General features: G+C 38.3%; 6 protein-coding genes across 9 annotated transcripts; 2 read left to right on the forward strand and 4 right to left on the reverse strand.

The window, feature by feature from the left end:
- Window positions 1-715: 715 nt before the first annotated feature.
- On the reverse strand, window positions 716-2,357 carry LOC132796116 (PI-PLC X domain-containing protein 2). The gene is given in 4 exon segments (XM_060807164.1): window positions 716-1,370; window positions 1,372-1,734; window positions 1,736-2,100; window positions 2,162-2,357. Coding segments are annotated over 4 exon segments (957 nt in total). The 5' UTR covers window positions 2,238-2,357; the 3' UTR covers window positions 716-1,217.
- Window positions 2,358-2,547: 190 nt separating this feature from the next.
- On the reverse strand, window positions 2,548-5,100 carry LOC132796106 (protein nessun dorma). Its single transcript, XM_060807152.1, has 4 exons — window positions 4,786-5,100; window positions 3,815-4,710; window positions 3,137-3,756; window positions 2,548-3,080 (listed from the first exon to the last, which is right to left on the reverse strand). Exons 1-4 carry the CDS (start codon window positions 4,928-4,930, stop codon window positions 2,924-2,926), a joined length of 1,818 nt encoding a protein of 605 aa, XP_060663135.1. The 5' UTR covers window positions 4,931-5,100; the 3' UTR covers window positions 2,548-2,923.
- A 534-nt stretch (window positions 5,101-5,634) lies between these two features.
- Window positions 5,635-6,483, forward strand: LOC132790710 (transcription initiation factor TFIID subunit 13). The gene is made up of 3 exons (XM_060799349.1): window positions 5,635-5,904; window positions 5,963-6,299; window positions 6,364-6,483. The coding sequence occupies exons 1-3, from the start codon at window positions 5,860-5,862 to the stop codon at window positions 6,384-6,386; spliced, it is 405 nt and encodes a 134-aa protein (XP_060655332.1). The 5' UTR covers window positions 5,635-5,859; the 3' UTR covers window positions 6,387-6,483.
- On the reverse strand, window positions 5,710-7,933 carry LOC132790661 (pyridine nucleotide-disulfide oxidoreductase domain-containing protein 1). Its single transcript, XM_060799293.1, has one exon. It carries the CDS (start codon window positions 7,897-7,899, stop codon window positions 6,475-6,477), a length of 1,425 nt encoding a protein of 474 aa, XP_060655276.1. The 5' UTR covers window positions 7,900-7,933; the 3' UTR covers window positions 5,710-6,474.
- Window positions 7,934-7,986: 53 nt separating this feature from the next.
- LOC132790699 (small ribosomal subunit protein mS40) lies at window positions 7,987-8,781 on the reverse strand. The gene is made up of 2 exons (XM_060799338.1): window positions 8,412-8,781; window positions 7,987-8,354 (listed from the first exon to the last, which is right to left on the reverse strand). The coding sequence occupies exons 1-2, from the start codon at window positions 8,678-8,680 to the stop codon at window positions 8,024-8,026; spliced, it is 600 nt and encodes a 199-aa protein (XP_060655321.1). The 5' UTR covers window positions 8,681-8,781; the 3' UTR covers window positions 7,987-8,023.
- Window positions 8,782-8,843: 62 nt separating this feature from the next.
- On the forward strand, window positions 8,844-14,897 carry LOC132790672 (plasmanylethanolamine desaturase 1). Of its 4 annotated transcripts, none has more exons than XM_060799313.1 (7): window positions 8,844-9,003; window positions 9,484-9,668; window positions 13,172-13,391; window positions 13,821-14,032; window positions 14,087-14,305; window positions 14,366-14,535; window positions 14,589-14,897. In XM_060799313.1, the coding sequence occupies exons 3-7, from the start codon at window positions 13,175-13,177 to the stop codon at window positions 14,677-14,679; spliced, it is 909 nt and encodes a 302-aa protein (XP_060655296.1). In that variant the 5' UTR covers window positions 8,844-9,003; window positions 9,484-9,668; window positions 13,172-13,174; the 3' UTR covers window positions 14,680-14,897. The 4 variants fall into 4 exon arrangements, with proteins under 4 accessions (XP_060655296.1, XP_060655288.1, XP_060655311.1 ...); XM_060799305.1 differs by having other exon boundaries at window positions 9,554-9,668; XM_060799321.1 differs by lacking the exon at window positions 8,844-9,003 and adding an exon at window positions 9,186-9,318 and having other exon boundaries at window positions 9,554-9,668.
- Window positions 14,898-16,092: the final 1,195 nt, after the last annotated feature.

Consider the following 16,092-nt stretch of genomic DNA (forward strand, 5'->3'; position numbering starts at 1 on the left):
TACCCTTCTACCCTATGGGTAGCGGGTATAAAAATATTAGTTAAGCGTTATCACCACAATTCGTTGGCTCATTATACCCGCTACCCATAGGGTAGAAGGGTATTATAACTTTGTGCCGGCAGGAAATGTATGTAACAGGTAGAAGGAGGCATCTCCGACCCTATAATGGCTATATCTATATATTCTTGATCAGCGTCAACAGCCGAGACGATATAGCCATGTCCGTCTGTCCGTCCGTCCGTATGAACACCTAGATCTCAGAGACTATAAGAGATAGAGCTATAATTTTTTTTCGACAGCATTTGTTATGTTTAGATCAAGTTTGTTTCAAATTTTTGCCACGCCCACTTCCGCCTCCGCAAATCAAAAAAATCGAATAACAAGTGTAATTTTAAAGCTAGAGCTACGAATTTTGGTATATACAAAAATTACTGCAGTAGTTATGATTCCTGAAAATTTGGTTGCGATCAGATAAAAATTGTGGAAGTTATTAAAGAAATACTTTTGTATGGGCAAAAACGCCCACTTACTAGGGTCTGAGTTGCTTTGGCCGACAATCTGGCACATTATGCCGTTTATGGTATATTTTGAATGGTGTACTATATCGATATACCAAACATACTACCATTTGGTATATTTTTAGTATTTTTTAGTATCTTCGGTATATTTTGAAAATGATACCGCAATATTTTGCCTTTATTAAAAATGGGTAGCGGGTATCTCACAGTCGAGCACACTCGACTGTAACTTTCTTACTTGTTTTGTAATTCATTAATAATATGGTCAACTGGGGATTAAAAACCGCACGATTATAATGCATACAAAAATACTGATAAATCAATGAATAATGCAATTGCATTCGTTATCAGTATATAGTATGTAAATAAGCACTAATGGTTTCAGACTAATTTGCCCTTCGATCGACATCGCTGACCCAAACATTTTGCACTTAAATTTATCACATTGCCATGTATTTCGAATGTAGTAAATGTAAGATAGTAAAGCTAACAAAACGCAAACATAAAACATAACATTTTAGACAGAAAACAAAACATAAACAATAATGCAAATTAACAATTGGTTTTTGTAAATGGCAAAAAAATAGATTGGAAGAAATTCTTCGCTGTATAATTAAAACTTATATCTATATGCAAAAATTATTATTAAATATGAATATAGCAAAATTTGTACAAGGCTGGAATATGTTGAGTGCGTTATTACAGCGGCTGCTTCGGTTCCATGTCCTTCTGATCCGTCTCCAGCTTGGTATTCAGCTGCACAACCCAATCGCAGAATTGTCCATCTTTGAGATTCACAAAGTCGGCAAGGAAGACATTCGCATGCGGAGGTTGACCATTCGCAAAAGGTCCCAGGCACTTGTTCCAATATCCAGGATTTGACTTTTTTATCCACTCGCTTCGCTGTTCGTTTCAGCGTAAAGAATACACGCAATGCTATATAGCGGCCCGAGGGAGTTATTAGACACTGCGAGACATATCCTTGTTGTGGCTGACGCGACAATAGCGAGTCCTGTAGAAACGAAAGCAGCTTTTTCACGCTAGCCGTGTTGGGCCAAGGCGTAGGCCACGCATAGCTTGGCCAAAATTCCGCGGGTAGGCCAACGGGACAACGCCTATATATAAGTACCACTTGACGCTGGAGCTGCACACATCGTGTCAGGGAGCAGTCGAGCAGAGAGCCATCTGTGGTGGTGTATAATAGTTGGTCAAAAAAACTGTATCAACTCGGCAATAAGCCGCTGGTGTAGCGACACATCCATGGCATAGAAATGCTGTAAGTCCAGTACAACCATCTCATCTGGATGTGTTTCCAGAAATTGGCGTAATTCTCGCAAAGGTTCAAATACCTCCATCGCATAAAGACCGTGACAATAGTAGAATTGACCATCGTTGTGAGCTATGCGCAAATCAAAGTATCTGACGCCCAGATGCAGTTGCTCCAAGATGCTCGAGGATTGATTTTTCGACCAGCGTCGCACGAAGCATGGAAAGAAACGGTGCCATCGTCGAATTGCTTTTTCCGCATCTGGCGCTAGCTGTGAGTTGCTGTTAATGCCATAGGTCATTGAGTTGTGGGAACCTACAGCAAATTAGAATTAATTAATTGAGTATTGTACTATTCTGATGATGATCTCATATACCTGGAATGGCCAAGTTTATAATAGATAAATCCCTTAAATCGGGAGGCAGATCTCGCATCCAATGCTCCTTGGTCATGTTGTCTGCTCTAGATCTCAATGTATTGCTGCCGCAATGGCTTAACTTCAAATGATTTTACTTCTGAGCAAACTATAAATAATGCTATTTGCATTGGGACAAACACTGCGGCTATAGATGCAGATACATCGATTAGTACGCTTATCGATTATGTATCGATGTTTCGAATTTTTTATACAACGATTTTTAATAACAAACATCAATGTTTTTAGCAATCAAAAATATATTTTCAGAAATTGATTTTTAATTAAATAAAAAGTTAAGTAATTCACTCATTTATTCTTTAAAATAGTTTTCTTAAAAGCTGTGGTATTTTAAACACCTGTTGCGTCGGAGTGCGACCAATTTGTAAAATATACTTTTAAAACCGATGTAACATACCAAAACACGGAAGACCCGCAAACTGTCATCTGATAACACTTCCATATAAATTTTGATAGATTTCTAATATGCGTAATGCTTATTAGCGTATTTTTGAATAAATTTAAATGCCGGCTAGAAAAGTTATATTTCATGATTTGAGTGTTAAAGTTTACGTTACGTGTATACAATAATAACTAAAATCTCTAAGATTAATAACTAAAATCTTTAAGATTAAGTTAAGGAATAATTTTATATGGCAAAAAGCGAAAGAAGTTTAATTATTTGTATTTTAATTTTTAATGCTTATATTGCAGTTAATAAAACTAATTGATATTTTCTTTATTCTCCCCATCCATATCCTCTAAAAGGAGATTTTGATGTGTGCGTTTGGCAAGCAGTTGCTCAGATTGATTGTAAGCTCGTACATTGCGCAGGCAGTTAATAAACATGCAATTACCAAGCCAGTTCTCTTCGTTGTAGCTGAAAAAAAAAAAACAGTTTTTATAAATGTTTTTTAGTTTAATTAGTAGAACTACCGTTGTAACTCGTTGAAATGCTTTAGAGCAACGGTCTTCTCTGTGCTATTGGGCAAAGCAATTCCATCCGCCAATATGCCCAGTTTGCAAGTATCGAAAATGCAATTGTTGTCCCGTAATATTAACTTAGAAGTTTGATCTAGCAATTCCAAGCCTGTTTTACACTTTCTAATCGTCATCTTGCTCAGATCAGCGCTAGTCTCCGAACGCAATGAAATTCCAACAGCAAAGTTCTCGACCACACAATTTTCTAACTTAAGTTTCGCTTGTGGCATGCATACAATGGCCTCTTGGGTGCTGGAGTTTCCATCGCCCAATATGCGACAACTGCGAATAGTCAACGTTCCAAACCGAAGCAAAATTCCACGACGGACATGTCGGCAGTCCAGCACCAAGTTTGATAATGTGTAGTCCCCGTTGATGACCATTAAGGTGCTGTCTTCATCACTTGAGCATACCACTGGCAACTTGGCCAACTCTGGATTCGAAGCAATGATCGCCTCTGCAGCGATAAGTCCTTTGATGCTGCCATTGTCGTTAAGGTGCTCCAGAAACTTGATTGTGTGTTCACCAGGCGACAGTAGAATATCATCGTTTGTCTGCGAGATACTAAGCACGTCCTGGATAGATATAGAAACATTAAACCAGAATTCAAATGATTAAGTTTTCCATAATTACTTGCAAGCTATTGCCCAGCTGGACTTGCTGTTCTGCTGGCACCTGCTTTTTCGCCATCGTCAGCAATTCAATCTGAGTTTGCAGCTCTTTCGGCACCGTTACCAAGTGACACATTGGTTTGCGCTCAACTTGCTCCATCAAAGGACCAATGCTGTTGCGATTGCGCTGCAACAGGTGACGCTTTAAGACATTACTCTGCAGCTCGCTGTAGGCACGACGCATCTCCGGATTCTCCAGGATTTCAAACTCGCTGCGTATAATGGCCAACCTCAAATGAAGGCACATCAGATCCGTTACTGGTAACAGGGATTTGTTTAAATTATTCGCTTTAGGGCTGCCGCCAGTCTTGGGCTGTTTGCGCGGCGGATCTGCTCCATTGTCGTTCAGCTCGACAGCCTCATCGTCACTCTCCTCGTCCTCCGCATCACTCAGATCCAGTTCTAAGTAGTCTAAACGCTGCTGAATGTAACGCGCTTCCATCAATAGTGTGCGCATATGGAGTGCCAGTGGACGCGAAAGTCGATTCTTGCTGAGATCACAGGCCAGCTGAATGCGGGCCTGCAAATGCATTTGCACCCAATCTCGATCGTCATCATAATCCTTATCCCAGGGCATCCACACGTGCGCATAAAAGAAACGCAAACGATCAATGCATTCGGCTGTAGTTTCCACATTCAAGGCAGCATTTTCCTGCTGTATAGTTGGCCACAGATCAATTAGTGAAACCTCGTTGCTCTCCGGCAAGTGTACGTCTTGGTCCTGCACCGCAGTCACAACAAACACCGCTTTGAGCTCTTCAGATATCACCTGATCCACATAACCAAATACTATGGTTGGATAGCGTAGTTTTAAGTCCTCGCAGATGACTCGCGGTATTTTCCACATCGCCTGCCATCCTGCCAAATGCATGTGCGTGTATATGTGGGTTTGTGTAGCTTTGTTTTTTGCGCATGTGTGTGAGTTTCGCTTACCTGTAGGCTCGATATACAGCTCGATGTAGGATATCCACTCTGAGCGCACTTGGGATGCGGGAATGGCGGCATTTTCCCATAATAAAACAGCTTCTGCTTCCTTAAGGCGTTCAAGAAATGACTTTTCGTATGTATAAACATCCATTCTCGGGTGTGTTTTTGTTAATTAAAGAAAAGCGTTTAAATTTGAATATGCGTGTGTTGAAGGCAGCTCAGAGTGACCGCAAGCTCGATTTAAAAATGTTATATTTTTAGTCGAATAATTGATTTATTATAAATATGCCATTTTAGGAAATATAATCTAGGTTCACCGTTTGTAATAAGTGAATGATATTCTAAAAAATTATGTTCGAAAAAATATTGCATTAATATGTGATGTGATACATTATTGTGAATCCTTTCATACTAAATACTGACGATAGATTAGAGACCGTATGCTGCTAAGTATTCTTTTGGTATAAAAATGCGAAAATATAGAAAAGAAACCCTTTGGTATTTTTTAAACTTCAATATTTATATTACTTAAAAGTTATTATTATTATATTACTTAAAAGTTATTATAAAAAAATAATTAATTTAGAAATAAGTAAATAATACTGTGTTAATGTGTTTTAAAAATTTAATAAAACATCAGTAGATACTTCTGCATGTCTACTGAATATCTTTTAATTAATTGTTTTTTAACCATAATTGGGAGGCAAATTTGAGCTCAAACCAAACATTTTTAAGTTTAAAAATTTCTTTTAAATTTCTCCCACACTTTAAGGTCAGCCTGTGTTTTGAAAAATACAATTTACTAGCACTACTCGTAATATTCAGCTGTTTAAAATGCAACTGTACTAAAATCGCTATGAAACACTACTGTAGCAAAACAACATTCACGTATTTTTCTTAAAGAAGGAAGATTAGAGATTTTAAAATTAATCATTGACTTTATAAATAAAATAAAAGGAGTCTCTTAATTTAACTACACAATCAATTAAATTTTGTTGCGATTTTCATCACTCGGTTTGTGTGCTAGGGATCGAACAAATAATTCGTTCTGCCCAAGACCTAAACCAAACAAATATCAGAATGGCTGCAAATAGCGCTCCAGATGAACATTTTGAAGCCGCTGATGTGAGTTCAATGAATTCAATTGGCAGTGAATTTCTTTAATTGACAAATGTGTTTTTAGTTTGACGAGGAAGCGGAAGATGAGCAAATGGTGTCCACCAACTCTGGGCGCAAGCGCCTCTTCAGTAAGGAGCTGCGTTGCATGATGTTTGGCTTCGGCGACGATAAAAATCCCTATACGGAAACAGTCGATCTGCTGGAAGATCTGGTCATTGAATACATTGCAGAGACTACACATCGCGCCATGGAAATTGGACGAACGGGGCGCGTGCAAGTGGAGGATATAATATTCCTGGTACGTAAGGATCAGCGTAAATATGCTCGGGTCAAGGACTTGCTAACTATGAACGAAGAATTGAAGAAGGCGCGAAAGGCTTTCGATGAAATCAAATATGTGGGTAAGTATAACACTGCATCAATTCATTCTCCGGGCTTTTGATAACATATTTTTTGAATTTCCAGGCACCGAAGGAAAGTCTAAATGACGAAAAGGAAAAAAGCGTGCTGCTCCATTAGAGATTAAGCAGTAACCATTAGAATAAGAATATATTTAATTATAAACAACATAGTCTTTCAATCAAAGTAATCTTCTATGTCAATATCGGGATTAAGGATATCATCGCCATATGGCTCCAGATCGGTGCCATTGAGTATCAAATTCTCACAGGTCTCGGCAAGATCAGTATCTCCTATTAAGATGGCACCACGCAAACGTCCTTGCTGAAGCACAAACTTAATGTACTCTTTGTTGCGTGTGCAACGGACAAGCAGTTCATAATCTCGACCCAATCCCTGACCATTGAAGCGTCCTAGCAACACAACGGGAAAGCCAAACAGCTGCGTCACATGTCCAAAAAGCTCAAAGCAAAAGTCTTGATAGACGGTTTCACCCTCGAACTGCGCAGCCATGCTGCGACCAGCCATGGCGCCCATTTGGCGTGCCTGTGTCCACAGACGCATCTGAAACCAATGCTGCGCCGGATCCCAAGCAGATGTGCAGACATCGCCAGCAGCATAAGCATTACAAAGATTGCTCCGCATCATTTCGTCCACATTTATGCCACCATCTTCAGCTAGCTGCAGCGGTACATCTGTGGTGAAATCAAGACGAGGCTGCACTCCCGTTGCAGAGACAATAAAGTCACAGTTGAGTTGTTCCTGGCTGTCATCTTCGTGCTTCAATGTGACCTGCAAAGTCCCGTCAATGGGCAACTGCTCGATGTGTTTGATATGGGATTTATAATAGACTTTCGGTAGCCTTCGACTGCTGGCTGCGTCACCGCCAGCCAAGTCAAAGTTGCGATGCCAATCTGGACCCAAGGCGGCGCCACGTTTGCTCTGCTGCTGCAGTTGCTCCTCCTCGCTGTAGCGCATGCGTTTGATGGCCGTTGTGACAGCTGCCGCTCCTAGTTCCTCTCCAGTCTCTGATTTGGCTAATTGAAAGAACTCGGCGGCGCCGGGATCTACAAATGTGGCAGATATGTGAGCATCCTTGATGACCCAATGCACATTGACATCATGCAACTCATGCGCCAATTCGCTGGCAATGCCACCGTTGCCCAGGATCAACACATCTTTAGCGCTAGCTAGTCGCCGTTGCAACTCCAGTACCGAGTCCGTATCGCGTATGCCAATAATGCGCTCCTCACACTTCGCAGCGTTAAACAACTTTGGTGCTCCGCCAGTGCATAAGCAAATGTAGCGGTACTTAATGATTACTCCAGTCTTGGTGCGTGCCCAGTGTTCGCTGCTGTTTATGTGCACCAGTTGATCCACAATTGTTGTAATGCCAGCGCTTAGGTCAGTCACATTTGTCTCTCGAACATCGAATTTATGTAAGTAGCGGGCAACGGGCACTAGATTCGTGACGCTCTTTACAATGCTGGATTCGGTGAGAAGCAAAATCGACGCATTGGATGCACAAATCGCCAAGGTTTCAGCGCAGGAGACGCCAGCAATGCCGCCGCCGACAACAAGAAATGTGCACTCGCGGGACATCGAAAAAAATGACTAATCGGCCGAGAGTGAAAAACAAAAACAGCTGAGTTAACAGCTGATAAGTGTAAAACATAACCTCAAAAGTAATTGATATCAAAAAGCTCTATTTGTAATTGATTTTTCTTTACTTTTTCTGCTCTTCCTTTTTGCCATAATATTCAGCATAGTCATATTCCCGGAAAGGCACATCATAGGTTATCAGACCGCAATCACGCGCTTGCTCCACGGCAACCGTCAAGCGCAAATGGCTTTTTTGACAAAGACCGGTCTTGGAGTAGCTCAGCACTTGGCCACTGTATGGGGAGATGAACTGCTGAAGCAGCTCTGTATTGCGGTAGTCCAGCACTAAGTACTCATCGCGGCATATGGGGCACGGATTGCCCGTAGAGATTTTTCCCTGACGTATGCATTGTTTGCGCGTCTTCCGCGGCGCATACATTCCTTTGTGATTGCGGCTAAAATGAAAAATATCTCGTTTAAATCAATAGGCCACTGTATCTAGAATTTCTTACCGATACTGTGTCCACACATGCTCTTCGCCATAGGTTGTTTTGTAGGCGTCGCTCTTCAAGTACCGTATAGAAGTTTCCACTGGTATGACCTTTGTCCGATCCTTTCCATCAGGAGCAGTATCTGCTTCTGCCTCCTTTTCCTCCTCGTTGACGGAAGACTCTTCAGTTGCAGCTTTACATCTCAGTGCGCTTGCAGTGTGTATGGCGACACGTCCATTGCGTGTAATTTGCACCAAGTTGCTATAGATGCCGCGGGCTAAGGGCAACATTTTTATTCAATAATTAAAAATTATTTTGTTAACTGAATCTCTTCCAGACGACGACGTAACAGCCAGCTGGTCGTGTTTTCCTTACATTTGGTCACACTGAGACATGTCTGACATAATGCTGGCTGCTATATGTATATTATCTACATATGTGTACTTCTATCGATAACTACGATGCAAGCAAACTAATATATTTTATGTTATTTTTTGAAGCGAATTTTTTGTCAAAATGTAATCTGTATTATTGTATAAATATTTTGAGGTAAAGAAAAAGAATCCTTGCACACAACATCAAGACTACGGCTCCACCGGCGTGGAATTCAAGCGTGAGTATTCAAATGGCGGCTGGCAGCAAAATATAACGGTAAAAGCTGACCACCTACACTCATGCACGCAAATACAACCACAAGTGAAGGCAGGGTCATGAATGAAAAGCTGCCCTGTGTTGGCATTTTTTTAGTTGCTGTCGGAATTTACTAGTGCAAAGTAGCCTCTGCAGTTGCAGACGGAGTCGTTGTCGTCGCCTTTGTCGGTTTTCCGGATTGTGTGTGTGCTCACGCCTGTGACAACATAGAATCACGTGCATAAAAACAGCATTTATTTACTTTTTAGTTGTAGTACGAGGAGTAGGTGTCGCTGACGTATGTAGCTTCTCTCTGCTGCTGTTGTAATTCATGGCGTGCGTCCTTGTGTTTGTGTATGTGTGAGTGAGTGTGCGTGCGTGTATGCGTGTTTGTTACTGTTCTATATGCATATAAAAAACGTAGTAGTTTGATTCTTATTTTAATCAATACACATATTACTAGACGGTTCATTTAAATTTAATTGTTTCGAGCCATAAAAGAAACCCACACACATGTTTGCTCCTCCTTGCAGCCGTTGCCGCTAGTAATAACAACAACAAAAAGAACAGCAACAACGCTAACACCGAGCTGTTTTTTTTGCCCTATACCGCCACCTGCTGCCAACAACAAAAACAAACGCACAAAAGGTGAGTCAAACAAATGTTCATAGTAAAATGTATGAGTGAAAGCTTTTTGTTCGTCTTTTTGGGCTTGTTTTTATTAATAGTACTTAATGGCAGTGCAAAAGTATGCAAAAGCAAAGCCATGAAAAACTTCTTATCAATTGCAAAAAAAAACCAACAACAATAAAACTATAAATACGCTAAACCGCCGACTTTGAAAAGAGGCGCGCAATTTACACAGAGAGAGAGAGAGCGAGAGAGGCGAAGGCAACGTGAGATTTTCTTACAAAACTTTCGAGTGACTTTTCGCGCATTTCGTGTAATAAATTGTGTTTCCTTCTTCGTTGCCACAACACAAAAATCGTCGTTACGTTGTGCTAAATTAGTACCTGTTGGCTGTGCGGCCCCTTTTTTTATGCCCTAAACTACACATACACACATTCTGCTAACAAAAACAGGCCAAAAGTGTATCAACTAGGCAAATACCCTGTGCTATAATCGCAAAACTAATTCTAATGAGAAAGAGCGAGAGCAATAGCTGTTAGCGGTGGACAGTTTATTGACGACTGGGGCTTCAAAAGGAATTTCTGTTCGATAATTTGAAATGATTTTAACTTATTGATAGCTTATCACAACATTGTTAAATGATTAGCCTATATTTAGATATTTACGCCTTGGCTATATTTAATCGCTCTGTAAACATGACTTGTGTCTTTCATACTAATCTCTTTGATAAGCGTCCGAAAGCTATTTATTGAACTCTATGGGAATTTTTAGTTGAACATACCGCAATTGTTAGTGTTGGCAGGATATATTCGAATTCTAGAAGGCAGCAGAGCTGTCGCTATTGTCGCCGTCGCTAACATTTTCGACGGTTCCATATTCATTTTCCTTTTCCCTGTTTTGTTTTTTTTGGGTTCGCCTTTCAGACGTCTTAGTTTGCTTCGCACCAACCACATCGCATTTATTTTTGAAATTTGAATCAGAATTTGTTTTTGTTGCTTTCTTATTTTTGGCCGTCAAACGGAACGGAAATGTTTGCCATTTGTGGGGCGTTACTAGCCATCAGATTATGGGTTTTGTTTTCATGACCTTTGTGGGAGGCGGGGCGAAGTTCACCTCTAGGGTTTTGATAATCATTAGTAAAAACGTAAAGACCACGCGAGCCTGTCAATTCATGCTTCTGGTTATTCTGGTCAGCGTGGGCGATTTATCAATAGCCAACGTTGTGCTCTGCCTGCCAGTTTTAATTAATGCGTTTTCACTTTCCCACTCCCACGAAAATACACCAAATATGACAGTTCCATAAGTGTCGGCCTCAAGTTCGACGTTTCCTGTCCCAACAAGCGCAATCATTAGCGCAATTTATATATTGTTTATTTATAAGCATTAGCAAGGAAATTGTTTTGTCAATACGCAACATAATAATATCTTATATTAATTCGGGGTATTTGGAGCACTCGTTATTGTAGTTACATTTCAGATTAAGTGTATGGCATTAGGTGACCTCTAATGCATAAATAATACTTGGTTAGCTAGTGTGAATAATTTCAATGCTACCACGCACAGTTTAGCTGCTCACAATAAAAGATGATAGTAAGGGGGGCGTCTCGATGACAGCATTGGAAGCCAAAGGAAAGTAGCAGGTGCTTCATTTACACGTCGATCCATAAAAATTCTACTACGAATATTTGTATTAACAATCGCGTCAAAGGAACTATTCAATTGTTGTGGCTTAGTTCAATAGAAGCGACAACTTCATATCAAGAACAATAAGTTTTTCTTTTTAATTAGATTGTAAGTTATTAACTATTAACAGCATTTAAGTGGTTTCATTCAATTAGACAACTTTAATTTTATGACCATACTTAATTGACTCTTCGAGTTAAGTGGCAAATATAAGAGCAGCAACGACACTTTACATTTATAGCTGCACTAATAAATTATTTGATAAATACAACGATTTTGTAGGACTTACTTTTTAATTTGAAGCTGATGGTAATAATAATATAATTTATTTTATACTCATTTTATTTTTTTATTAATTATACCAATATACACGCCTTCTCCAATTATTAATACATTAATAATAATTAAGTACATACACAGTATTTAGTTCTAAATATTACTTAGATTAACGCTAAATTAAATTTTTTCATGCCTTTCTGATGTAGAGCACTCATACAAGTAGAATTTCTGATTCTTGTAAACCTTTTGGAATTACTTCGTAAGCACCAATCAAAATGATTTACCACACTCTTACATGCGCATTGTCCCAAAATAAGGCATACAGAGAAACGAACACCTGTAGCAGTCAACACGTCATTAATATCCCATTTGTGTCATATATAGTTTGCTCTCTCTAACTTACATTATTCCGATATAAATTTGAGCCGAGCTTAATTTAAATCAATATGATGGCAATTACTCTTACCGATTCTACCGAAATGAATCTTCGGCAGTAAACACAGTATAGTTTACATTTCTATTTTATATTACCCAATTACAAATAATAGTATCCTATTTACATGCATATATTACGGGACTTTCGTGTTGAAGCTAATTTGTCATGAAAATAACGAAAGAAAAACGTATTTTTTTAAGAGTTGTACCGAAATATAAATACCCTGCAGTTCTGAGAGTAACAAAATAAAATTACTATTACATTTTACATGTTATTTAATTATGCTAAATGTATTGTTAATTTATTTATAGTTAAGTTGAACTTAAATATTTCCTTTTATTTTATGTTAATAATAACAGTTTCCTTAACCAAATTTATATTACCCTATCATCAATTTTCTTTATGAAGTAGAGGCAATAAAAATTCCACTGACATTTGATGTAACAAAAAAAAAAGGATCATAAACTGGGAAAAATGTACAAATACAACCCGTTGAATTAACCTACCTCAAAGATAGCGTTCACAACAATTTAAATAGCAATTTGCCTAATTAAGGCACCTTTAAACCGCACCCCCAACAACTGACAACTCACTCGCTTGAGTCGTAGTCGCTCGCAGTCCACATTTCCCATTGGGAATTGTGGAAGCCCCGAAATATTGCGTGACACAGTCACAGGCAGGCAGGACATCAGAATAAATGTGATGTCGGGGGTCACCAATGCAGGCCACGTAATGACATCAACATGTGCAGAGGTCAATGGTTGGGAGCTGTTGAGCTGATGGTCACCTGTGTTTGCCTGTTTCAGTCTGTTTCTTACTTTGTTTGTTTGTTGGTTTGATAGTGAACAACATTTGAGTCGAGTGTCGAGTGTCGAGAAGTGCAGCTCCTGTAAATTTAAGAGCTCTTAAATATTTCACGCCCACTTGGTGGCTGCTTTATTTCCCATCTATCTGTTGAATTATGCAAATCGAGAGCAGCTGACAATTTCCCAGGTTCTCGACGCGGATTGACATTGAAAACAACGTTGGCAGTCAGGGCCAGTCCACAAGACGTTCAAGTTCAGCTCAAAACTGTCCTCTACTACCATTTTGTGTTTTATGCTAACCTATACATTCTTAACAGACGATGACGGGCAAAAGCGATAAGGAAATACTGGCCAACTCCATGTATGAGGATGATCCCAATGGCAATTCAGCACCAGCAACTGTAAATCAGGTGTCGGGACAACCGGAGGCACAAGAAGCGGCAACTGGGGGCGCAATCACTATTCCGGTAGCGACTTCACCACGTTGGGGACCCCAAAATAAAGGTGCCCAGGAACTGGCCTCACTATATAGTCCAGGTGCGCTAAAGCAATATTTGCTTCACAAATTAAATCTCCGAATACGTATTATATTTGTGTGTGTATACAACAATATGAATTATTATCGTCGAACAATTTGCACTTTGCATAGCAAAGAATGTTTATTTTTTGTCATTTTTGAACATATTTCCGTCCATTCATAATGTATGGGAAGTACTAATAATACGATCCATTATTAATTAGTATTTGATATTAACGGAAAGTAAAATTAATGAATATATCTAGTAGCAAACATGTTGGTAATAATTATCTTTTTTTAAGAGTAAATTGATAATGACAATAATTTTAATTCAATTGTTTTGTACTAACTAATACTAATGTATTATCAATACCTTGTTCAATGAAAATAACTGATAGCAACCACATATTTTATCATGGACTCTAATAAAACTAAATTTTATTTAACAGGTAAACGCGCACAGGAAATAATTTGTGTTTTCACCTGCATCGGTTTGATGATCATCAATTTGGCCCTGATTGTCAAACACTTTCGCTGGGAGCGCATTAGTATGGCTTTCATCTCTGCATTGTGTGGTGTTATAACGGCAGACTTTGCCTCTGGCTTAGTGCATTGGGCAGCGGATACTTGGGGCTCTGTGGATCTACCATTGATCGGAAAAGTAAGCATTACATATTTGTTGATATTTATTGATTGCTAACTCTCATTGTGTTAGAACTTTCTGCGCCCATTTCGCGAACACCACTTGGATCCGACGTCGATAACACGGCACGATTTTATAGAGACAAATGGTGATAACTTTATGGTGGGCATACCGATTCTTGGCTACTTGGCACACTACTTCTACTTCAAGTCGCCTTGCGAAATACAACAGAATTTCGGCTGGATTGCTTACGTGTTTCTATGTTCCATATTTGTGGTTATGACGAACCAGGTGAGCATAATTGAAACTTTTAGAGAAGCATTTTATTACATTTCTATTGCCTTGCCTTAGATACACAAGTGGTCGCATACTTATTGGGGATTGCCCCGATGGGTGCAGTTGTTGCAGAGCTGTCACATAATTCTACCACGAAAACATCATCGTATCCATCATGTAGCGCCACATGAGACGTACTTTTGCATTACTACTGGCTGGCTAAATTGGCCTCTGGAGAAGCTTAGGTAAGTCCTAAAATAATATAAATCGATAGAAACTAATAATTTTCAACCTATAGATTCTGGTCAACCTTCGAGTTTATTATTGAGCGTGTCACAGGCCTGAAGCCACGCGACGATGACATGAAATGGGCGAAAAAACTCACATAGCTATTTTGTCCAGCGACTGTAAATAGAACATGGACCAAGTAAGGTTAACAGAGCTTGCTAATTAACAAAAACCAAAGGCAACAACGAAAGTCACTCGTATCAATCAATTATAATAATATTATTTGCATAACAAAAGTCTTGAACATATTGTATGTAAGGTTAAATAATTTTAAAAGCATCAAATTACATAGTTCTTAGTTGAAGTTTGTTAAAAATTACTCTTAATATGTGTCATTTTATTTTATTTTAAGTAAATTTGTTTGACTATTGTTTATCTATTTCTTGTCCTTAATCAACATTCATTGATCTCGCTATTAATATTAGACTACCTATATATATATTTATATATATATATTACGAGTGAGCCTTATATATAATATATGTACAATTTGCACTGGCACGAGCTTGTTACAAATGTTGAAAACTTTTTTAAAACTTTACAATGCCATAATTACTATATACTTGATAAAGAAGCTTAAGTAGCAACAATTTTGATACCAAGTCCTATAAACAAAAACGACGTTTTCAAAACATTTCAACAGCTTTAAAGGCTATAAAGATAAATTTATTTATACATATATATTCATACTTACCTATATATAAATATATATTTATAAATATGTTAGGCGCTGAATGCAATCAAGAAAGTGACTTACAATTTTGCCTTATTACATACAAACCATTTATACGTGTATAATTGTAATAATATCAAAGACAAACAGAAATATAACAGAGAATTTTTAAGGAGCAATGCAACGATTTTAGTACGCACATTTTTTAACAATTTAGTGGCATAGTTTATATGTACCTAGTGTTAAAAGAAATCAGTAAAACTTTAATCTCTATGCTATGGCTAAGCTGCTGAATTTATACTTTATGTAAACAATAAACTCTTTTTGTATACATGCGTACATATAAAACATTGAGTGCTAGAACATATTTTGCATAAAAGAAATAATTTCTAAGAGAGCAATATTAATTGTGATTAAAAATACGAAGAAAGCTGATTTTATTGTGTATCTTACTTTTCTTTCAAATATTTTATAAACAATTCCAGAGTATAAAATGTGATGTGTTTTACTTTTACATACATATATTCTTGCCGTCGAGGTGTTAGCTTTTTCTCATTTTTCAATAAATAATAGCAATTTTTATTTCATTCCTAACAATTTTTTTAATTTTATGGGTACGCTACCCATATCTTTTAAATATTTGAGCTAATTCCGATTAATAATAGTTGACATTCTATGAACAAATTAAGAGAAAGTGATTAAGAGTCACTATTTATCTTATGTAAATCAAGTTATGTTTGATGTGTCAAAATTCCGAAAAGTTGTAAAACGTGAAATGGAATCCCAACCATATTACTTTCAGTCATAATTCCCTAAAGTCCAAAGTAGGACCACCTTATAG

This window comes from Drosophila nasuta, chromosome 2L, assembly GCF_023558535.2.
Source record: "Drosophila nasuta strain 15112-1781.00 chromosome 2L, ASM2355853v1, whole genome shotgun sequence".
NCBI lineage: Eukaryota > Metazoa > Arthropoda > Insecta > Diptera > Drosophilidae > Drosophila > Drosophila nasuta.